The sequence below is a fragment of the Adelges cooleyi genome, unplaced genomic scaffold (genome assembly GCF_023614345.1).
Source record: "Adelges cooleyi isolate 19-005CV unplaced genomic scaffold, UGA_ACOO_1.1 ACOO_flye_CR_arks_rails_tigmint_CR_PRNA_23, whole genome shotgun sequence".
NCBI classification, from domain to species: Eukaryota; Metazoa; Arthropoda; class Insecta; order Hemiptera; family Adelgidae; genus Adelges; species Adelges cooleyi.
In genome coordinates, this window is record NW_026095893.1 from 14,822,060 (window position 1) to 14,846,246 (window position 24,187).

General features: G+C 28.2%; 3 protein-coding genes across 5 annotated transcripts; 1 reads left to right on the top strand and 2 right to left on the bottom strand.

Moving 5' to 3' along the window:
- Positions 1-878: 878 nt before the first annotated feature.
- LOC126835756 (mannosyl-oligosaccharide alpha-1,2-mannosidase IA) lies at positions 879-6,989 on the top strand. Its single transcript, XM_050568550.1, has 8 exons — positions 879-1,933; positions 2,714-2,932; positions 3,296-3,475; positions 3,552-3,765; positions 4,794-5,018; positions 5,662-5,945; positions 6,452-6,568; positions 6,633-6,989. Exons 1-8 carry the CDS (start codon positions 1,439-1,441, stop codon positions 6,756-6,758), a joined length of 1,860 nt encoding a protein of 619 aa, XP_050424507.1. The 5' UTR covers positions 879-1,438; the 3' UTR covers positions 6,759-6,989.
- Positions 6,990-8,996: 2,007 nt separating this feature from the next.
- Positions 8,997-11,274, bottom strand: LOC126835910 (tRNA-uridine aminocarboxypropyltransferase 2). Its single transcript, XM_050568783.1, has 4 exons — positions 11,269-11,274; positions 11,015-11,133; positions 9,956-10,142; positions 8,997-9,727 (listed from the first exon to the last, which is right to left on the bottom strand). The coding sequence occupies exons 1-4, from the start codon at positions 11,272-11,274 to the stop codon at positions 9,443-9,445; spliced, it is 597 nt and encodes a 198-aa protein (XP_050424740.1). The 3' UTR covers positions 8,997-9,442.
- LOC126836208 (dynein light chain Tctex-type protein 2B-like) lies at positions 11,269-17,660 on the bottom strand. 3 transcript variants are annotated; one of them, XM_050569411.1, is made up of 6 exons: positions 17,412-17,657; positions 15,034-15,144; positions 13,568-13,701; positions 11,846-11,982; positions 11,491-11,573; positions 11,269-11,367 (listed from the first exon to the last, which is right to left on the bottom strand). In XM_050569411.1, the coding sequence occupies exons 1-5, from the start codon at positions 17,438-17,440 to the stop codon at positions 11,526-11,528; spliced, it is 459 nt and encodes a 152-aa protein (XP_050425368.1). In that variant the 5' UTR covers positions 17,441-17,657; the 3' UTR covers positions 11,269-11,367; positions 11,491-11,525. The 3 variants fall into 3 exon arrangements, with proteins under 3 accessions (XP_050425368.1, XP_050425371.1, XP_050425369.1); XM_050569412.1 differs by having other exon boundaries at positions 11,299-11,413; positions 17,412-17,660; XM_050569414.1 differs by lacking the exon at positions 17,412-17,657 and having other exon boundaries at positions 15,034-15,287.
- Positions 17,661-24,187: the final 6,527 nt, after the last annotated feature.

Sequence of the window (24,187 nt, forward strand, 5' to 3'; positions counted from 1 at the left end):
AATAGGAAAATACTATTTTCGTTTTTAATATATATTTATGCATTCAGCCTACAGAAGACTGGAATTCGACATTTTAAAATAGAAATTGAATAATATAAAACCGTCCTGTTTTATTCGAAGTAATCAAAATAATAAGTTATTTTCTCTATTAGTCTTATTTTTTTCTAATCCCTTTTTCCCTGTTCTGACTAATATGAATATGATTGAATCAATGTATAAGAAAACCATTATATTGGTTAGGTTAGGTTGAAATTGAAATGTACTTATGATTTTATAATTTGTATTATACGTTGTTTAACACGCAAAACAGTAAAAATTAAAAGTAAAAGCTTAACAAGAATACAAATTTATTCCGAGTGTATTCTACAGATATTGAATATTTTATCTATTCATGAATATTTTTCATTTGTCACACTGTTTTACTGATTAGTCCTGATTTCAATAAAATTATAACTTAACTATTATTCGTCACATCTTTACATTTTTGTTTTGCATAATACAATAATAGTCGCTTAACACCATGATATAATGCGGAATTTTTATTTTCACCTTCTTTTGTTTGACCAACTTGCGTAAAAGCTTATTAAATCGCAATGTTGATGAATGGTATGGTGAACTCCGGTGCACCCTCACCCTTAATATTACCTTTTTTTTACAAGTTATTATAATTTGTTAGTCTAATCGGAATTTGACCAATGACCATTTCAGTTAAACATAATAATACAGAACATTCTTTATTCTATGATATAGAACCTCTCGACTTGAACTCGATCACTCAACCCTGATCTCAGCAAACTGCTGTTGGAACACTGTTTGAGTTATCACGAATGAGGTCAGAGGTGGACTTCTAAAAAATCACTTTTACTGTTTTGTGATAAATGATAATTCAGGCATCAGCGCAATCACCACTCGCCAGTCAGTACAGACTATACGGTATTTGGTTTCGGGAATCCTGTTATTATTTATCATCTAATTTGTCGCAGCTGCAGTTTTTAATGTGAGCGGCTATTAGTGCAATCACATTCAATGTCTAGGTAGATATTGATCAGTACAGAGATAGTACTTGAACCTTAATTAATACGATTTAATATTTTATTTGATGGACTGGTGAAATTTGGGGTACACCGGGTTGATAGTCGTGTTATATAGGTACTTATCCAAAAAAATAATTATGATGGGTATTTGATAGTATTATTATTGTAATATTCATCCAGTCATAATTATTGTTGGAAATTTTCGCTTTATCTCGTCGCCCGAGTAGTTTTTTTTTTTGTACCGTAATTAAATTATATCTCATTCGCATCACGCATACACAGAAGCAATAAACGTCGCTACAGCTTTTCATGATAATACGTGTAAAACTATTTCCCATAGCCACGATTAGGTTATTATGTGAAACTGTTTACTCGTTTTGGATCGCCGCCGCACAAAAACGACAATGACTAACTCAACTTTACTGTTGCCTCAATACCATAAGTATTTAAACGGTGCTCCTGTTCCGTTTAGTCGTCGAACACGAAGAAACAGTGAATTGTGCTTGGTGGCATTGGTTTTTATATCGTTGTCAGTCATCTGTTTTGGAGCTCTATTTTATTTGCCCGAGTTTAAAGCCACCTACAGTGGTACACTGAATAATGTTTACAAGCAAATACAAAATGCTGGTCCTGAATTGCTGTTACCAGCGAGAAGCAACGCTAGACATGACGGAGTCCTAGAAGATCCTCACGCTGCATGGGACAAGGAAGCTTTGTCAGCCAAAATCGAAGAAGAGGATTCCGATAAAAAAAAAGTTTTGGAGAGACCAGACTTGGGCATTGCTTTCAGTTTAAATAATATTACAGGTACAAGTCTCAAAACAGCTATTGAACATGTAGAAACTAGTCTAAATTATGGCGATAACATGTTAAATGAGAAAAGGAACACAGTTAAAGCAGTAAGTAAAATACAATAAGAAATTAATAAACTTTTAAAGGAAATGTTGTTTATTTAGTCATGGTATAATTTGATTATTTAAACAGCTGTATGTATTTATTTTTATAAAATTACCTCGCTTAAAAGTTGTGTAAATATTAAGACAGATCCTATTCAAAAACGCAACATATTTATGTGTACATTATTCAATACCATAGTATTAGTACTATTTAATACCAAAACGTAAAGTAGTTTATTAGCTGTTAGAGAACTAGAGAATATTCTTGTGAATTGTATAATGCATAAAAAATTATTTGTTTGTGTGAATATTAGATGCCATAAGTGCATTTTTTTTTATAATTTTGAGATTTATTATGCTTTATTATTCCATGTATTGTATAAACTCTTACTGGTCTTTAACAGTTCACATTTAAGTTGTTGGCTTCCAATATTTGTACTATGTAATAATTCATACTGTAATATATTAAATACTATTAGATATTTACTGCTATTGCACGTATAACACCTGTACACTATAATTTGTTAATATTTTGATGATATTTCTAATATCTTATGCCATCTATATAAGCAGAGCTTATTAATAGTGGTGAAAAAGGTAGCTAGAATATCTTTTACAGTGTTCAGGAATTGAAAATTGAATATACAGGATGACTGGTTAACTATGACCCAGTCAATATCTTAGTAGATATTAGACTTTTTAAAATCATTTTTTATAATAAAAAAAAAGCTTTAATATTGAATGACGAGAGTAGAGTTTAAATGTTCTTTTTATGTTGTTTAGATGATGAAACATGGTTGGGACAATTACGTTAAATATGCGTGGGGTAAAAATGAATTGAAACCAGTATCAAAACGTGAGCATTCTGGAAGTGTCTTTGGTTCAGCAAGCATAGGTGCAACTATTGTGGATTCATTAGATACATTACTCATAATGGGTTTAAATGATGAGTACAAGCGTGGTCGAGATTGGGTTGCTAATAATTTTACTCTTGATAATGTGGTAAGTTATTTGTTTAAAAAATTATGGAAAGGTCACAGGCCTATAAGAATTTTTTAAATTGAAAGTGAAAAAATAACTTTCAAATAAATGCTTTGATGCAAAGCTGTAGATATATATTAAATCATTGTTAATAATGTGCTTAAAATTGTATTTTTAGTACTATGGTGGATACAATTAGGGTTGACCATCTGTTTATAATAATAATTTGTTGCCGTTGTTATCCACATACGTAAATAACAACAAAATTATAATATATTCCTGATACCTGAAAAAAAAAAAGTCAATACCTTCTCAGCTTCGCATCAAAGCTAATAAATTGTATACTAAAAAAATAAATTGTAATATACTCATTTTTGTACTTAGAGAGTAGACATCTCGGTTTTTGAGACAAATATTCGTTATATTGGTGGTTTTTTGTCATGTTATGCCATGACGGGTGATACTATTTTCCGAGATAAAGCTGTATATGTAGCAAACAAATTATTACCTGCATTTCAAACACCTACTGGTATTCCATATTCGTTAGTCAATTTAAAAACTGGTGTAAGTATTGACTTAAGATTTATTTGGTTCAAAGTATAATTATTTACAATCTTTTCTATTCATTTTTTTATTTCAGAGTAGCAAAAATTACTTTTGGGCAAGTGGAGGAAGTAGTATATTATCCGAATTCGGTACATTACATTTGGAATTTGTTTATTTGTCTGATATTACTGGAAACGACATATACAGACAAAAAGTTGAACATATTAGAGATTTTGTCAGAGGATTAGATCGACCAAATGGTTTATATCCAAACTTTTTAAATCCTGTATCTGGAAAATGGGGACAACGTATGTATAGTAAAATTATAGTTTTTTAGAGTAAATATTTTTAATTTAGTATTGAAAATATATGTTATCCATATTATTAAAGCAAATGAGTATGGGCTTAAAACTGATGCATTATATTAAGGGTATATTATGTTTAATAAACTCTTATTTTAACATGAAAATTTTCTGTGCAACACATACTTTTAACACTCGTATTTCCTAATAATACCCTAAACAAATTATTGACTTTGTTGTTGACCCTCCTGGCATTAATCCAAATTGATTCCTGATATTTCTGTTTCACTCAAAATACAAAATATGTAAACGTTTTTATCTGATATAAAAAACACTGCATTGCCAAAGACTGGATTATAGTGCCAATCACTGGTGCCGTTACTCTATATATTATTTTTCTATATATCGCCGCCCTGGTAGAACAAAGATTAAACTGCAAAAATTGAAATTTTATAGGAGAACGAAAAAATCAAATTATTTTCACTAAAATGTTATGGAATGTAACTTTAATGGAATGGGAGTACTTGGGAAATTATTACAACTACAGTTACATTGATTTGCTATCTTATGTGTTCAATATATTTAAACACATTGAAGCATTTAGTCCATTTTACCAAATTTTGCAGTTAGGTCATTGTTCTGCCGGGGCGGCGATATTATGTTCTGAAATTCAAAACGTTCTATTGTCTGATTGAAACTTGTTAAAATTATGTATTCAACTTATGTTGCATTGTTGTTACTTAAAACTATAAATAACCGATATTATGTTAATAATATTATTTGCATTTTTTAAATCGGTTTTTGACAATTATTTGATTCAAGTAAATGTTAATAATTATAAAGCAATAAACATAATTATACTGCAACACTTTTGAAATGAAATTTTAGTTTAGCAAGAAAATAAGAATTTATTTGCTAAATTAAAGAAAAATTAAATGCTTTAGTTTCTAACTATATTTATGTGAATCAACTTTACAAAATACAGTAATAATTTTTGTATGACGATTATGATAACATTTACTTGTAATATTCAGGTCATGTTTCTCTTGGAGGATTAGGCGATAGCTTTTATGAATATCTCTTAAAAGCCTACATTCAATCGAATGGAGAAGATACAATAGCACGTGACATGTTTGATGACGCTATGGCTAGTGTTATGGACAATTTGGTTCAAACGTCTGCTTCTGGACTTACATACTTAGCTGATATGCGTTTTGAACGAATTGAACATAAAATGGATCATTTGTCATGTTTTGCGGGTAAATAAAAATGTTATATTAACATTATACCAAGTTTATTATTATTCATAAATAATCCTGTTTCACCTAATATTTTATACAGTTTTTATTTTATTTTATTTACCAAATTTTCAGATTATAAATATTTTGTAAAAATTGAACAAATGTACACAATTTCAGAATTTTGGATTATGCCAAAAAAGAAAATGCAGATTTGTGTTTAGATATAAATGTTTTGTTCTAATAAGTATTCAGGAACTAATTCTCATTAGGATATTTTACATTATTATTGATGCTTTTCCTTAGTATTGTCATAAAGATTCCATTTTTTGAGGAGAAAATGTATAAAGTTTTGTTAATACTGCAAACTTAAAATTTTAATTGTTTGTCACAGTTATTTTTGCGCATGTGAATTGCATGCAAAACATTTTTCTCTATCCAATAGTGCATTCAACATGCCTAGACCCGTTTTTATCCGTGTAACTGTCAATATCTTCTTTGTCATATGTTTCTCAGGATTATTAATAGTTTTATATTTTTAATGTTTTCATTATGTCAAAATACATGATTTAATGTGTTTGTTACAGAACAAATTATAATATGTTGGTTACATTTAAAAAATAATTCCATACCCCTGTGTAATATTTTCAATTATACCTTGTAGGTGGTATGTTTGCTCTTGCTGGTGAAACACTGGGTAGTGATTCTTCCAAACATTATACTGAACTTGGAGCTCAATTAACAGAAACTTGCCATGTTGCCTATGACAAAACTGCTACAAAATTGGGTCCTGAAGCTTTTAGATTTACAGAAAATTATGAAGCTGTAGCAGTACGAGGCACAGAAAAGTACAATATACTTAGACCTGAAACAGTTGAATCATACTTTGTGTTATGGAGATTGACTCATAATAATAAATATCGAGACTGGGCCTGGGAAGCTGTTCAAGTAAGTAATTCAATTACTAAAATTTAAATGAGACCTGAAATAGCTCTTACCATCTTCTTTTATTTATTTAACAAGTAATAGTATTTTAAGCTGATAAAAATAGAGTGAGTTTCTAATAATTTACTATCTGAGTAGATTATGTTGAAGAAGTTTGTGAATCTTTTAATTAGTAACTTTTCTACACTTATAGTATGATCACAGATAAGATAGAAAATATTTTTTATGTTTTGTCTAATCTGTGGAGGAAGAGGACAGAGGGCCGAGTAGATTAAGGCGGCATTGCTTACACACATCATCACTGGTTCAAATCCGGTCACAAGTGGTCTCTCTTACTGAGCAGGGTAACCTGTCCAGGAGAAGAGACTACCACCTCCCCCTCAAAGTGTGGCAGAAATGCCATGCGCTCTACTTGACAACCGGACTAGGGCCGAATAAAGTTAAACGACGCCGGCAGAGATTATCGTATAAAACTGTTATTTATGTAACTAACTTAAGAACTATTTTAGGCATTTGAGAAACACTGCAAGGTTTCAGGAGGATATACCGGAATTAAGGATGTTTATCAACTAGATTCATTAAAAGATGATGTGCAACAAAGTTACTTTTTTGCAGAAACACTCAAAGTAATTTTTCCTACTCTATTACCTTGATTTTAAATTAAATTTAATTTCTGTTATTTATTTTCAGTACTTATATTTAATATTCAGTGACGACACACTTATTCCATTAGAAAATTGGGTTTTCAATTCTGAAGCACACCCCCTGCCTGTTAAAGTACGAAATAAAATGTATAGGCATTATAATAAGGATTAAATCATTTACAATTTTTTTAAACTATTCGACATGCAGATGGTACAATGTTAATTGTTACATTGTAGTGATAGCATTTAAAAATCAACTATTATATTAGCATTGAGTATATATTGTATATTATTATATTATATAGTCAATGATATTAGGTAACAAAATAATTTGTTTTGTGTTAACTTATTTATGTTCTTTTATCTCACTAGATAATTATATACATGGATATTAACTTACATATATTGGTTATTATACTGGTTGTTGTTTCTTTATAAACCACTAATTTTAAAAACCCAGTAATGATAATTGCTTATGCTTAATTTTCTGTGATAATAAATTAATTTTATTCTTTAGCTTTAATTCAGATATAAAAATGTTGTGTTATTGCCTTTTTTATTGTTTGCTAAATATTTTATTTGCCAACTTACAGTCTTAAAACATAAATCTCTAAAGGCTGATTTATGTATTTTGTTCACCAATTTTTAACATATTGTTGTATATGTTAACATATATTCATTATTTAATTAAAAATTTTAATTCTAGATATTTTAAATTATTATTTAATAATATACCGTGTTGTTGTTTTTGATATGATGTGCCAAATGCTTACATTTGGTATTATGCTATTTTAAATAAGAATTTGAACACTAACTATAATATATATATATAGTTAAACGATTATGTTATTACTGATATTAAATTAATAAACTGTTTTGTGTTTCTTCAATTACTAATTAGTAATTTTATAGCTAATTAGGTTTAGGTGTATTGTTGTTAGCAAAATAATAACTATGATTAATTACAATTATAATTATGTTATCTATCTAAACAAATTATGATTAGAAATCAAAAAAGGTTTTATTTAATACCATTGATCAAGGATTTTTTCTTATTGTTTTATGTTGAATAATAAATTAAAAATAATATTTTATGAAATATTATATTTAGTGATGTATAAATGTAGGTAATTAATAAAAGTCTTAAAAAAATATTTTTCATGTTAAATCTTCTTTTTATATTTCTATTTAAATATCTCATATTTAAGAAAAAATTGGTTTAATAAATTTCGACTATGATAAAAAGTTCACCGGTTAATTTGTATTAAAGTTTCAAGATTTCATTTTTAATTTAAATATTTTTTTCTTTGAGTAAAAGCCATGTTGGACAAAAAATCTAGACAGAATGGCGACTACATAGGATGGCCCAATTTTAATTTTATAAAAAGATAAGAGTTCTTTGGCTACTTAACTATTATGAAAGAAACTGATTTTCATTTAAAAATGTCAGTTTCTGTTAATTAAAAAAATTAAACTTGCAATTTTTTTTATAAAAAAAACTAAAAAGGTTTTTCATCTAGTAAAGTTGCCAATGAACTGGTATATCTTTACAAAATTGAAATCGGACTATCCTAAGTAGAAATTTTGGGTCTAAAAAAAAAAAAAAAAACAGACCATATGCAATCCCCTTAATAAATTATTATTTATACTCTTCAAATATAGTTTTGATGTGTGCGATAACATTTTTTGTAATGCTGATAATTATGTACATATTAAGCGTTTATTGTGTTGGGTAGAAAATATTATATTTTATATTATAATTTAAACTATTAAGACCAACTAATTTTTAAGTATTTTAATTACAAATAGTGTTTTGTTTTTTAAAATAATAAACCACTCAAAATGTAATGTATATGAATTTCAAATTTATAGTAAAGAAAACCGCTATTGTTGATCTAATTGGTACAAATAGCAAAACAAAATAATCATATCCTTAAAATTTTGTAATTAAACATGATCATTAAAATAATGATATGTACCTTTGAATGTTGTTTCTGTTATACTTTTAGTAATTGGCAAAAAAATAAAGTTAAGGCATTTCGACCAAATCGTTGTTTTTATACATTTTTCCTTGGTAAATTTTGTTATCACTAATAACTAATTTATGGTAATTGCTCTTTACTTTACAAAAAATGAAGAGAAGATGGGAGAGTTTATTGAATTTACATGAATTAAATATGAACTAATAACTCTGCTACATTTTTTTTTGTACAATTTTTTCATACTCTGATCTGTTTTTTAAAAAACCTAATTCATGTTTTATAAATAAGTACAAGACTATTAAATAAAATGATAGTTTGTTCTTATCCTAATATTTAAATTTATTATTTGGTTTATCCGTTTATACATACATATATATATATTATACTGTTAATAAAATGTTACATGTACTCGGTAAAATGCTTTATTTAGTTTTCAAATTTTTTTTTATTAAGTATAGAAACTAAATTGAAAAAAAGAAAATAAGTACTGATACAAATAATATACCGCCCAAGCAGAAAAAACAATGACCCATATTATATATTTTTTTTTAAAAAGCCATTAATGGTTATTTGCTTGTTGATAAATTGTATTGGTTAGATTTGAAGTTTGTGTAGTTTGGTTACGCATGAAAGTAAACATAATATGAGTTGCCCCCAAAAACTGCGAGTGTTACCTGAAGCTATGCTAAAAGAGTATAATTGCATTGATAGGAATTTAAAATTCTGCTTTTTTAGATTTCTTGTGAAAAGTCAAGTTTATACTACATTGCATTTTAATAAGAATCGGGTGACAAATTATTTTACAAACAAGTTTTGCTGTTTTCGATAATATTTTTCTTTACAATTTATTGAAATGTATTATTGTAAACCATAACTAGTAATCATCATTGATATCTAAACTTTGCCGAAGACGTCTTCCAATTAGTTTAGGATAAGTTTGATTGCGTTTTCGAAATTCTTTGCTTTGATGAGTGACAGCACCATGCTCGAGTTGGAAATCACATAAAGCGTTCAATGGCTTTAAAAGCAAATTTTTGTAACATTGGTCATCTTCAAGAATAGTCAATGCTTCAATAGCCGTTTCCAATGTCGAGAGACAACCATCTGTTGGTTGTGTTCGTATAATATAATGACTCACATATTTATGCATCAATTTTACCTATATACAAAAACATTTTATAATAAATATATAAATAAAAAGAATATATTTTTTGTAAAATAAAATTCTAAATGGGCATATAATATAAGAAAACTTTTGAACTGAATCGGTCGTACTTAAGATACTAGGCCATACACTAGGCTACACTAGGCCATTGATCTGGAGTCAGTTTTGTGCTAGCTCAATAACATATCCATGTTAAAATAATAAAAAATGTTTAATACTAACGTGGGGGATTGAATGAAGTAATGGTGTATTGTTGTAAATAGCTTTAGCTTGAGGCCAGGTACCATCAAGCAAAATCAAATTTCTTATTTCTGCGTCTTTTGGAAAATCTACTATGTCTGTTGCTTTCAATGATGGATACAATAATATGGATTGTTTTGAATTTAAAATATCCCAAAGACCTACATGTCTGTAAAAAATACATTATGAATAAAATGTATAAATGATTATTCTTCTAAATTATATTATTATTATGAAAATAAATGTTTTAAAAGAGCAATTTTAAATAAAAATACATTTTGTAAAACATAAATATTTTTAGTATAGGTACATATCTAAAAATGTTTATCTAAACTGAACATTATACGATTTTTATATTTAGTATAAATATAGGAGAACAGAACTTTATTTTCAAACACAGTTCTTGTAAAATTCATAAAAAAAAAATACACTAAGACTTATTTGGACTACATCATCTATAAAAACATCAAACATCAAATTTTTTCAAAACTGAAGTACACAATTTTTGTGTTGTTTTTTTTTTTTTTTTTTAATTCAAAACATAATAGAAAACAAGCACCCAAGACACCAATAATTAAGGGAAAAAAAAAATTGCAAAAGGCAAAAAATTAACAGCTAATAGAGAACCTCATTAGTATGCTTGTGCTAATAGAAATTAGAGCTACCGATTACACGTGTAAGTAAATACACGTGTAACACGTGTAGTTCGAATTGACGTGTAGAAGTTTGTGTAGTTATAAGTACACGTGTACCTGCAACTACACGTATTCTTACAACTGTTTGTTAGTTTTAATAAGACCTCAAATTTTACGTGATACTATTCTTTAATTAATGGTTGTCACTAAGATAAAGTATTATGGCCATTGGGTCAAGTTAGTGGAATCTCGGGTCCTACACGTGTATTAATTACACATATTAACTTCTACACGTGAATCCGAACTACACGAACCTTGTCCTACACGTATATTTAAAATACACGTGTAGAATCGTTGGCTCTAATAGAAATCATTATCACATACTTTTTTGTGGGAAACTTTTTACCCTTGTAAACAATGCAGCACTCTTCCGACAGACCTAATGTAAGCATAGGAGCAGTCCGTAGACTTCTTTTTTGTTCTGCTGGATGTTGTAACAGAATTATCTTGTATTTTGGTTTCAATCTAACTTTGGGTAAATAGCCACACCAACATACATTTGAAGGCCTCCTAAAACAAAATGTATTTATTATATGAGAATTGTAGGTATGATGTACATTATTATAGATAGTAGTTAAAGAATTTAAATTAAAAACTTACTCGCATTTACTACAAATTTGCCGCATTTCAGGTGGATCTGCTGGTAAATTTAACATATCGCTCCAAACATTATCAGCTTCTTCATTAAAAGACATCTTCCTATAATAACAAATAATCTTTTCTTACAGTGTACAAGTTAAAATCCCTTGAAAATTATAATGTATCATTAATAGTCATATTATGATAATTAAAAAAATAAAATAAAAATGTATTATGCCTTACTGGTTTTTTAAATTAAAATTTCCTTTATATTTAAACTAATAAAAGTATACAGCAAAAACCACTGCCATGCAAAATATAGTTTCCTAAAATAAACAGCAATTATTATTCTTAAACTATAAACATTAGTTCAATATATTTTTTTTATAAGTACAACATAGATTAAAAATAAATAGATAGACTGTTCCATTAGATTTTTTGGCAGTGCCGTTTTGGACCAGATACTACATACAACTTTACATTTTAAGAGTCCATTGGTTATCTAAGTATTTGCCGTGGTCTTCTATGTATTTTTAATCAATAGTAATGAAAATTTTAGACATAATATTATAATAAAAAATTAGATTAAGATACTTACACTCAAAAATTGATCAGAAACATGAGTATCGGTATCAGAATCCCAAATACAACGAGCACCGACTTTAATACCTGCACCCGCACGTTCACCAAGGACCACTTGTACCATCAGTTTATAACGACTATCGACACATTGTTCTAAATTAATAAAATAATTAGTATGATATTATTAACTTTAAAAAGAGCTGGAATATTAGGAGCAAAAAAGCTCCTATTATTTTGTTTCACTACTTTTGAATTGTCTTGTATGTTATTTTTTTTTAAACTATAGTCAAAAATAATATTCACAATAATAATTTTTAAAAACTATATTATGTATTATTTAAAGTTGTCACAAAGATTTTGATTAAAATAAAAAAATATGTATGTAAAAAAACATACATCACGGCCAACAGGCATTAGTAGTTGAGAAACATTAGATCAAGAGCGGAGCCCTGAGGTTTGAAGGATTACAAAATGTTGCCAAAAAAGTCAATTTTTAAACTATATAAGTGTTAGTACATATTTTTTAAGCAACCTAAGAACGTTAAAAAATGTAAAAAAAATTCTAAAAATTCATTTTTATTTAATAATTTAAAAACTACTAATTTTATTAAGTTTATAAATTCACTTAAATTTTCAATATAAAAAACTTGAAAAAAAAACAAACAATACAAAAAAGTATTTGCAGTTTAAAAAAAAAATTGTGTTTTCCAGTAATTTGGAAAGCAAGTCAAATTCTCATTGTAACTGCTTTTTAGTGCAAAAAATGCAGAATGATAAAAAGGGGTTATGGTACGGCTAAACCAACATTTAGTGCAGTCTTCGCATATTCAATTTTTTTGCTGATCATAATAGCCTGTACAACTACAAACTAGGGTTGGGCCTATTCGGATATCCGAATTATCCGGATAATGCGGATACGGATATCCGAAATCCGGATAGTTTCGGATATTCATTTCATTTTTATAAGACAAATATTTCTTAATAATATACAGTGTTTTTAAACATACCGAATAATAAAATAATGACACCTAATTAAATTTTACTATCACATGAATGATTTTTAGATATATCCGTGTCAGTGGTTGTTAACCGACTATTCGGACTCTTTGCAGAGTTGTCACGACTGTTTCGCTGCCGGTTAATAACCACTGACACGGATATATCTGAAAATCATCCACGTGATATTACAACCCGTAAAAATTTCAAAAAATACATAAATTTGAGTACTCAAAAAAATATATTCGGCTGGTTAAAAATTAAATGAATATCCGAAACTATTCGGATAGTTTTTAACTATTCGGATAATTTTGGTTCTACGGATAATTGAAATATTATTTGATATCCGGATTTCGGATATCCGTATCCGAATTATCCGAGTTTTTTTTAAGATGTTTGGGAAGAGAAAGGGTTATAAACTATCAAAATAAGAAAAAAATTCTCATATGCAAAGACTGTATTAAAATTTGGTTCAGCCAGAGGAATTACACAGATAGGTTAAAGATACATAGATACAAAAAAAAATCCAGTGACCAATAACTTCCTCTTTCATTCTTTTAACTATAAATAAATTATAAATCTAAATTATGTATTATAATTTGGAACACCATTTTATTATTTTATATTGGTTGGGGTTGTGATTATTGCTCATGAGCATGAGCTCCCATAATAAAAATACAACAGTTAATAATAATATAGTTTTTGACTCAATCAAAATAAAAACGGGAAATAAATATTTTACCTTTAAGGCGATCTTTGACTTCACTGGCAATCGTCTTGCTTAATGTTTCAGCTTTAATTTGGTGATAATTTTTATCTTTTAGATGTTTATGTAAGGTTTCTTGAATTATTTCTTTAGCTAATATGGTTTTGAACCTAAAAAAAAGAATGATAATGATCTGAATTATTTTTTAAACATTTGATATAATCATTAACTTTAAACATTTCTGTAAATAAAGTAACTACTAACTGAAGAGTATATTTTGCCGTCAATAGAGATTCTTATTCATATCTTAAATGGGTGGAATGCTGATACCAGATTCTATTTTTGCAATGATTGATGAGATATTTGAGACGGCAGTAAACTTACATAAAATCATTCACATTTGTGGTTGTGTATTCTTAGATTAACAGCTGTACCTATCAGGTAATAGGTATCTACAACCAACTTATTTTTTTCTAAGTTTAACAAAAAGAGGCTTATGATTAAAAGCTATTAAATATCTGAGATCAATATTGCTTTTGCTGGTTTTTTCTTCATACAGAAACAATGAGTGGAGCTGTTGATCACGTGCCCCCAAATTGTTAATTAAAACAAATTAATATTAAAAAAATTGAACAGATGAATACAAATAATTCAATACAATAATATAAAAATTATTATTACTTCGAAAATTATCATATTATTATTATTATTATTATAATGCATGTTACCATTTTATTACATTAATAGTATAATGTATATAATGTGTATAATGTACTCCTATCACAATGTTGATCAATGCAGCATACTGGGATTATATGGCATTACAGGTGTTTTAAGCACCAATTATTTTCAAAGTTGAAGTAGTTATAAATTTTTAACAAGAGGATTCCGCGGATATATGTCTTCAGATTCATAATGAAAATATTACAAAATAGTAATGAAATTGGATGAAAAAAGTTGTCTGGTTAAGTAAATTTGTCCCGGGATAGTATACATAGGCGGAACTAGAGTTTTATATTTGAGTGTGCCCTTTCATTTATGACCTTTTTTTATAAAAAAATGTTTAACACTATGCATTTTTGTTAAACTTAAATATAAATTTGTCCATATTTCTTTATTTAAAATTTAAAAAAAATCCAAAATTAAAATTAATACATATTAAAAATATGCTATATAAATAAAGGTACCTATTTTAAAAAATGAAAAAGAATAATATTAGCTTTAAAACGGTTGTAAAAAGGCATTACATGATAATAAAGTGTCATCAAATACAATGTTGTAATATTTCATAATATGAAGAATAAAATTATATACCCTTTACTATTTTAACCCCGTTTTCTGAAACAATTTTAGTTTAAACAAATCTATCAATAAACAAATTAAAAGAGCTACTATTGTCTAATGGTATTTGGCACAGTGGTTAAAACTGGCACATCTACCCTATTCCAATAAAATAATATATTTACTAGTTAATTAATCATTAGATTCGATTTAAAACTTACTTTTGATTTTGAGTTGGTCTGATTTGAAAAGTGTCAGCCTGTGTTTTCTGATTATCGTTTACCAGTTCTTCGCCATTTACTATAGATTTACTTGACATAATTTGAAAAGGACTATAATATTATAAAACACAGCATATACGATCAATATAATAAACAAAAAAATAAATAATAGATTTTTGACTACAAAAGAAATAAAATAGGTATTGAATATTGACTTATTAAATAACGTATGAAAGTTGAAACTACAACCAGAGATTATATGAAAACAGATTGTTCACTCTCGATGTAAACAAAAAATGAGCTGATAAGCACTCCACCGAAACCAGTGTGACCATGTCAGCCGGAACGAAATTATCGAACTTGTATTTACCACAAATTATATGATTATTTCATATAATCTCATATAATTTCATATAATCACAAATTATATGATTATTTCATATAATCTGTGTATTTATCAAATTAAATGTTAAAAAAATAATAAATGTTATATCGGTAATAATATTGATCCCGTCGATAACACTCTATCATTATCTCAAAGACATTTCATTACTAACACTGATATATATATATATCAGTGTTGGAAAGATTGCATTTATTGGATTTCATTCCTTTTTAGAGGAATGCAATCATGAATGTATTACATTTAGTTTTAAGGAATGAGGAATGGGAATTAATTAACCTTATGTCGGAATGTGAATGAATTCTAAAAAAAGAAACACTTCATGGCAATTTAGTAATTTTTAATTGACTGTAATTTACTAATTTATATTTAATTTATGATATATTTTATACATTTTTTCATAGCAAATGAACAGATTGATGAACAATAAATAATCAATTACTAACATTTTTTAAACAGTTTTAAAGGAATTAATTTTCTGAAAAAACGAATGTCTTACATCAGATGAATCACCTGTAGTTTATACAAGGTGATCTTTTGGTTGACATTATTATTCTGACCAAAAAAAATTAAAATTATTAAAACATATTTTTATTTTTAAATTTGTTTTCATTCATAATACTTAAAATAGCATCTAAGTCTTTTATACAGTTTGCATTTTCAGAATAATGGAAATGGTTCTGGCAAAACATTTTTTTTAAACGACCAAAAATGGACTGGTGTCGAATTTATATTACTCCCATTTCCCACCCCCTAGGATGGTTACAAGTTTTTTTTGTTTTTAAGCCATAATTTTGGGACCTTTAAGTTGAAAATTTGTCAGTTGTTAGTACTCATATGTATCCGTAACATGTTAAACGGAAAACAATTCGGCACTTCAGTTTTTTATACTATTTTACTAACAATTATACTATTTTATTTATGTGAACTTTGTGATTTATTAATTTTTACTAATTATTTCATGTTCATTATTTTTTATTTATTTTAACCTATTAGCAGGCGCGTATGCGCATTTTGTACGCCAAATATACTTTTAAAGGCACGACTTTTATCTGAGTAGCCTATAGAATTAGAGTAAATAAAAAATTGGTTATATTAAAACACGTATAACTAGGTATATAAATATGCAATACTTTTTTATAATAATTTGTATTATTTTATTTATAATTATTTTTTGTTTATTATTTTTGAATTGATATTATTTTTACAATAACAATGTAATTAAATACTGCGTGTCAATACTATTCATAGTTGATTAATGCTCTGTCAGTTGTCATGCCCTATGGTGGACAGCTTACTATTTCTCTATGTTAGAAATAATTAAAATTGTATATTAATAAGTATGGATATGTTATGTTTATTGTTTATAACGCATTATATTTTTACTTATTGGGAATTTTAAAATGTCTTATTATTAAATGTATTATTATTTATTAATTGTAATTTATTATTAAAATTAAAATTATTGCCCTTGGATAAGTCATACTATATAGTGCGTAAGATAATATAAAACAACTGTAATTGTAAGAATAATATTATTAAATTATTATTATTATCATTATGGTTATTAATATTTATAAAATGTTTGGTAAATACAAGAGAAACATTCTGTTTAACTCAATTATTTAACAAATGCGAAAGCCCGCGAACACGTTTAAAAACAAATTCCCTTCAGACGGTCATACTGATTTTGGCGGGCCAATCATAGAGCCTTATTTGCAGTCCTATTGTTAAAGGCCCGAGTGAACAATCTGTTTTCATATAATCTGTGCTACAACTATGGCAATTCAATTCTAACAATTTTTATGATAACGATTTTTAGTATTGACCGCAGTAGTTACCGACTGGTAACCTAAGAAACATCATGAATCATAATTTCTACCGCTAGAGGCCGTCCCATATACCGTGATTCATTTGTCCGCCGGGCCGGGAATTATTAAATATTAGCATATTACTCAATATATTTAGTTATTACTTATTAGTTATTTCATATACTTTGGCCATCCACCATGGTGTGATTAATATAATTACGGGCTGGTCAAACTTATTTTGTCATTTCGAGGTGTTTTGTACGCTGATTACGAATCTGAAGTCAGAACTTGGCGGACTCCTCTAGTTCAAAAGTTATAGCTAATTGAACTTTGAATTTTTCCACGTACATAACAGTAGCGGTAGCGGCGGTCGGTGGCCGCAACACCATGCAGCTGTTGTCGGCGACGCGAATCGCGATTGAAAAACACAGCTTTTCGTTTCCAATTCGTTATCAACAAATTAACATGATCATAATTATCATGATTAAATATTATACCAACTCAGTTGTAGTAAGATAACGACTACGAAGGGCAGGGCAATAATCATTTTACGTACGGTAACAAACGGTTACGTTCGATTAGAACAGGAAAAAATTCCTTTTTAAAATGAATACTGTGGCATATTTGCCATCTGTAACAACTGTGAATAAGTGTGTAAGTCGAAGTTTGGTCAAAATTGACAAATACGCTAGGATGTAGTTCGAAGTGCCTAGCACACTTTGAATAAATGTCTTAACTCGTTGGACCAACAAGAAAACCTTGAGAGAAATGTGAGTTCCTGATTATTGCATGCTGATTTCTGGCAGCTGGTCAGTTTAAAATCGCTCCCCTGTAAAATCACTGAAATCGACTTACACACTTATTCACAGTTGTTACAGGTATAACCTGACTTCGTCAGGATGGCGGCTTACGCCCCCAAACTCCTAAACTGCCTAAACCATAAATGTGATTATTATGTTCATAGATTAATTATTATTAAAATTTGAAAATCAGTTGTACATTTTATAAGTAGTTAATTTAGTTGTTATTATTTAAATTGTACAGGATGTCCTATGAAAAAAAAATAGTACTATAGTACTATGTTTATAATGAAAGTTTAGGTATGTATATTTGTAATATATTGTATTCACTTTTAGTTTAATTAATTACTGCTGCTAACTATCTTACTATGCTTTTTAATGTATAAATAAAAAGAAGTAGATTTAGGTAATACTCAATGTATTTTTTTTTTTTTTTTTGTAAAAAAACAATATAACTCAAAAGTGTTTATGGCCTTACATTTGTTATAATTGTAGTTTACGTTTATTAAGTTATTATTTCTTAATTATCCAATTTCTTATGGTTTAGTGGGTTTTAATACATTGAAATCTTTAATGCCAGAATCATTTTCATCTTCAACATCTGTTTCATAATTTCCATAACTATTACCTATAATTGCCGAATTGTTTTGTTTAAATTCTTCTTTGAAATCGTTGACATTATCAAAACCATCATCAATAGCTGTTATTAAATCGGTTTGCTTAGATTCTTCAAGATTATCATCGTCGTGTTTAAAAATATCTTCAATAATGTTATTGATATTATGCTCTAACTGACTATCATGTTTAGTTGAATGTGGGGCATTCCTTTTTTCCATTAAAGATTGTAGACGAAACAATTTTTTAAAATAAATAACATTAGGTTGTATTAATTTGTCGAAACGGAACTCAGAATCGGGCATTTCGAAATCGTTTGTACTGGCAAAATTAATGGTCCACGGCGGCTTGTGAAAGAAAAATTCCCCTTTTTTAGGCTCGATAATGAACCACGTATGACCTGCGTCATTAATAGGATTAAAAAATTGTATCCTACATACTCTAGTTATCGGAATGTCTTTGCAGAAACTCAGTAGTTCTAATATTTCATGGTTTCTTTTGTAATTCCTTCTATAACATGTGGCCAATTCCGTCTTATCAGACATTTCGGTTACTTCTTCAGATTTTCCTTCGTACACCACTCCGAGCATTTTTTTCCTGAGTACACTTCGAATTCGTTCGCATTTTTTCCACGTTCTTTCTTTGCGCAATAGTTTAGTGTCTTCACCGGAAACCGATACCTTCTCGCACAGTAAACCAACAGTACCTTAAACATTTTTGAATACAGTTTACAGCTGATTAACGGGAAACATAAATATTGTTTATTAAGTGTATTTATTAAGTTTATTGTATATTTAAGCAGTATAATTGAAAGCGGACGAGCAGTGATGCGAGAACATTATAGTGTTGTGCACCACGCATGCACAAATAAATGGTTTACAAGCATTTTGGTTCGTTTTGGCCTAAATTGAAACCCCTAATTTTTTGAAAGTTTTCCACTAATTCTTATATTCCTCCGCGATCTTATATATTTTGAAATTGAGTGGAACATTTTTATGGAACTCGACACTTAAACAAATGTTTTGTTTATGTTCAAAAATAGGATGAGTTTTTATTTTGAAAATCGTTTTTATCGTTTTACTCCTAAACCAAAAATAATATCACATTTTACTATGACAATGTTTATTTTTATTTTTTTAATACAATAAATATTTATTAAATATATATAGCGTTTTTGTTTTTTTTTAAATAAAAAATGTTTAAAAAAAAATAGGTTAGATCCGTCGACACTGTATTAAAAAGTAAACAAAAACAAATTTTGTTTTATTATTAGGACATGGGTTTTTCATATTTTGAGTGTAGATGGTGAATGATTTTTTGCACTGCATTCATTATAGAGCGACGGCAGCCTCATCCGAAAACACCATTTGATGAGTCGACACCATGTTTTCCCCCAACATTTTAAAGTATGATTACATTCCAGAAAATATTAATTTCAAGTTATTTGCTACTATTTTGGATTTTGATGCTCTTTTTAACTTTTAACCGCAAGATCCTGGACATGATCACCCCTAGCCCCCACCTCCCTAACGACGACCCTGGCTACATATGCGTTTCAACACAGTTTTTTCCTTTAACCGAAATCCACAAGCAATCAATCGTGGTAATTTTCTATTTCTTTTTTGTTTATTAAATATTTGTCTTTTTCTTCTCCTTTGCCTTCATTCCAACTATCTGGAGTCGACCACCCTTCTTCTAAACCTTCATTCGACACGATCTTCCACATAATTTTAGCATACGCAAGTGTTAATTTAATATTTGAACTTAAAATCAAATTTGAATTTCCTTTCTAATTTAAAGAATCTATAGACGTTTTCATAACCATAATCGGATCACACATCGTGTCATACTGTTGGAAATTAGAATCGCTATTCGTGAGGTTCTCTCTTGTTGGGTTGCACTTCAGTAGCGTAAATAAGTGGGTTCAGAGGGTACAATTGTTTTAGGGGCCCGAAAGCTATACTAGTTTTTTTAAGTATATATACAGGATGTAATGTAAAGTTCTACCGAGCTTTAAATGGACATTTAGGATGCTCTATTGGTGCAATAATAAATGATATTCATTTTTTTTAACTTTAAAACTATTTAAAATAGAACTCGTATCTTATTAAAAAATGGACTTACGAAAAAAATAATTATAGAATAATTGAATTCGAGAGAAAAAATCTTGTTGGCATGTGACCATAACGCATGCGACACATCATTTAGGGTTAAAATGTTATTCTCAATTCAGTGGTGTCCTTAGAATTATTTTATATTAAATGCCTTATGATGGTATTAGTCACATAACGGCCACTCGGTGACCACCCTGTGGATGCATGATACCAAAAAATCATGTTACATATCAATTCAACATACATTTTGTACCCGTGCCCAAATTTTAGAGTTACGCCACTGTTGCACTTGTTTTAACAAAACATTATTGGTTGCGCAATCCGTAGTTTGGATCAATTAGTATAGCGTGCTCTATGATAAGGGTTTATGAAACCAATAGTCTTGTGAAACTTAGCATTAGTATATTTATTATTAAACAATAACAAATGCTTATGCTTGTATAATTACCGCTTTGTATTTCTTTTATTTCCGACGCTGTAAAAAACATTCACAAAAATGTAATATTTATTTAATATGTTGTCAGCGACAGTCCAGAATAAATTTTAAATTTAATTAATAATTTAAATAATACATTTTTAATCCCTCAGTTTTTGGAGCGTTCGTCATTAAAATTGCGTGAGCTTTAGATTCAATATTTTATATTAGATGTTGCGTAGTTTTCTGTACTTTTTTATCGTTTATTTGCTCAACATAAAACATATTACAACTAATTTATAAGCAGACGATTTTATGTAATAGCTTATAGTTTATACAGTTATATAATAAACCAGTAACTAGTATAGTACTAATTACAAATGAAAGGTATAATAATATTATACATAATTTATTAAGTAAAACTTACCTTTGAACGCGAATAAATTATTTGTAAAATACCCAATTGTCAAAAATGCAATAAAACCATAAGGCCAAATTTGCTGATGCATCTTAAATCTATAAAATAATCAAACAAATATACTCATAAATGTAATTAATAATTATAATCCTAGCTTTAGCCATGTACTTAATATTTTTGTCGAAATTTTGCTCAATAAAATAAAAAAATCAACAGTCGACACAGAAGTGGTCTTTAATAATATAATTCAGTGCTTGTAAATTATGTATAAGGCTAAATTATTTTAAAACTTGCCGATTTTTTAACCATTGAACTGATTTTTTTTAGTTAGGTAATACGTATACGAATAATGAACATATAGCAGGTTATGTAGTGTATAATAATATTCTATTCTAAATTAAATTTTTAATGCGGTCACTGGATATAAAATATTTACATTGATTGTAGTATTGCAGAGTAATGAAAAGTATACTATTTTACACGATGATAATTTAATTTAAATAACAAGAACACAATACATTTTAAAAACATAGTTTTAAAACATAAAGCACAAACAATGTTATCATCTCTACTGCATACACGTACAGTATGTTTACAGTTACTACTAATACTAAACATAAAAACAAATCTGTATATTTGTACATGTGAATTGAACGTAAGTCTATAATTTTTCTTTATTTGTTGACAATGAATGTTGTTAGTGACGTAAACTCTAGAACTAATATTGTATACAATAATACATAGCATAGGTACAAACTGTGTCATCGGCAATCGCTATATCTTTAAAGGATAAAAAAATTGTTTAGTAATGAGGTCTTTCGAAAATACAAATATATAATACACAAGCTGCCCTTACTCCTTCTTTGATAATTCTCTCCAAAAACATTTTTATTTAATAACCAATGAATTAAGTTATTTATGAAGTACATATTTTAATAATTTAATTATACCTAATATTATAGCTTCGATTCAAAACGAAAACGGTATTGCTTTCATAATGGTGTATTTTTATTAGCTATAGTTCGTAGGCGAGAAGTTATTGTTTTTACAAGTATGGTTTATAAATATTAGTGATTCAGTAAATGTAAAACACATTTTCACGCATTTCATGGCCTAAAGCAAACATTTTGAAATTGTATGTTATAAACCAATAGTTTTGTATTATCAAGACGCGTGCGACTGTTTTATTAGTTTCGATGTTTGTTATAGTAGGGTTTACAAGTTATGTAAAATAGTATGTTATTGGTAATAAGTTTTTTGTTCCACCTGAAAAGTTGGGGAAACTGAGATATGCTACGATGGTTCTTAAGCAAGGATTTTATAATTGGAAGTTGGGTAGCTAATAAGAAATTCTTGTTATCTTCCCAGGGCGGCATTATATAGGAAGACAGTTTTCCAATTTTTCCATATTTTAATAAATATTCGTACAACATTTTGTATATTATGTTTTGTGTTTAAAAAACGTATTAAAATATATATTAAAAAAGAAATGTACAGTTACTACCAAAAATAGTAGGTACTATATAGGTCTTAATCTTCTATCCGGCTATCCGGTGTCTTATTTCTCCCAAACATCTACTGTCACTAGTTAGTGTACTTTCTAAATATTTATACTGTTGTACCTGATCAATTGTTATGTTATTCAATTGTATATTAATGATGGGGACTCTGCTCTCTTTACTTACTACCATGACTTTTGTTTTCTTTATACTAATCTTTAAATGTAGCCAGAGATTGTTGCATGTCTTTCGCTGTCTATGTTACCATGGGCAATGTCATCAGCAAATCTGATACATTGGATTACCTTTCCATTTATTTTTACACCTTTAGCTTTTACTTTGAGTTCTTGAACAACTTCTCCTATGAATATATTAAATAAGTAGGATGTAAAGTAACAGCCTTGTCTCACTCCTCTGCAGATTCTGGCTGTGGATACAGTCTTCTATTCTAATTATTGTTTTTTGGTCTTTGTATAGTTCCATAATAATTCTTCTGTCTCCAATCCACGCCAATTCTTTTCAAGGTGTTCATCAAAGAGTTCTAATTTACGGTGTTGATTGCTTTTTCTAGATCTATATATGTATATCTGTTCATATTTAGCCTTCTTTCTGCAATGGGCATTGAAGAATTACAATAAATAATAATTATAGAAAAATAAAAAATAAAATGATAATATTAACTTTTTCTTAGAAATCGATTTTTTCTTACTGAAATAAAAATAATATTAATTCTACTTGTTTTTTGTTTTTCTCAAAAAATACCGAAGAATTTTCACTTCCCACGCACGTACTCGTAACACACGGTTTTATATTGTTAAATATTACATACGTAGAATACTAAACTTATTAGGGATTTTTATAAGTCTATACTTAGATTTTTTTGTATAAGGTATGTTAACATAACAATTACAAAACCATAGGCGTAACTCTTAGGAAAAGGAACGCTAAGAGAGCTTAACACCCCAATAATTTTTTTGTATCGATTAGTTCTATAAATTTAAATAAGTATAGAGTTCTCGGGGGCGGCTGCCGGCAATAGCCGTCAGTCTCATGTGGCGATGCCGGCTTCTTAGGAAGCT